Here is a 460-nt window from a genome sequence, read left to right as displayed (position 1 = left end):
GGTTTGCCTTCCTTGGCTTTACATCTCACCAGATAGGCAGCACTACCGGCTCATAGAGCCTGCCCCTCTGACACCCACTCAGAACAATTGTTGCCTTGGCTAAATTGTGATATAAAGGACAATCATCCCTGAAGTTGCCTCAGCAGGACCTAGACTGCCAGAAGTGAGAAAAGATTAGTGGGTTGATGATGGGGTGTCCTGGTGCATTGAAGACAACCTGCTAGCTCCACCTGCGGTGACAGCCTAAGAATTCTGGAATCCTGTAGCTTTGAAACTTCCAAAGGTGCCTATCTCACAAAGTGGCCCAAGTGTTCCTTCCTTATGTTGGTGAGGTTCAGGAAAGGACGAGGCAGACATGTTTAATCCACAGGTATTGGATGTTCCAGCTGTGATTATTGACAATGGTTCGGGCCTCTGCAAAGTGGGGTTTTCTGGAGAGGCTGGCCCTCGTCATATCATC

General features: G+C 48.9%; 1 protein-coding gene across 1 annotated transcript in view; it reads left to right on the top strand.

The window, feature by feature from the left end:
• Positions 1–355: 355 nt before the first annotated feature.
• LOC100949552 (actin-related protein T2-like) overlaps positions 356–460 on the top strand; it is a 1,236-nt gene continuing 1,131 nt past the window's right edge. The window contains exon 1 of the mRNA XM_003803699.2: positions 356–416. Coding sequence (XP_003803747.1) covers positions 356–416 — 61 coding nt within the window. The remainder of the gene's footprint in view (positions 417–460) is intronic.

The sequence above is a fragment of the Otolemur garnettii genome, unplaced genomic scaffold, assembly GCF_000181295.1.
Source record: "Otolemur garnettii isolate 467f Iridium unplaced genomic scaffold, OtoGar3 scaffold00430, whole genome shotgun sequence".
Classification (NCBI taxonomy): domain Eukaryota; kingdom Metazoa; phylum Chordata; class Mammalia; order Primates; family Galagidae; genus Otolemur; species Otolemur garnettii.
This window is presented reverse-complemented; position numbering and strand designations above follow the sequence as displayed.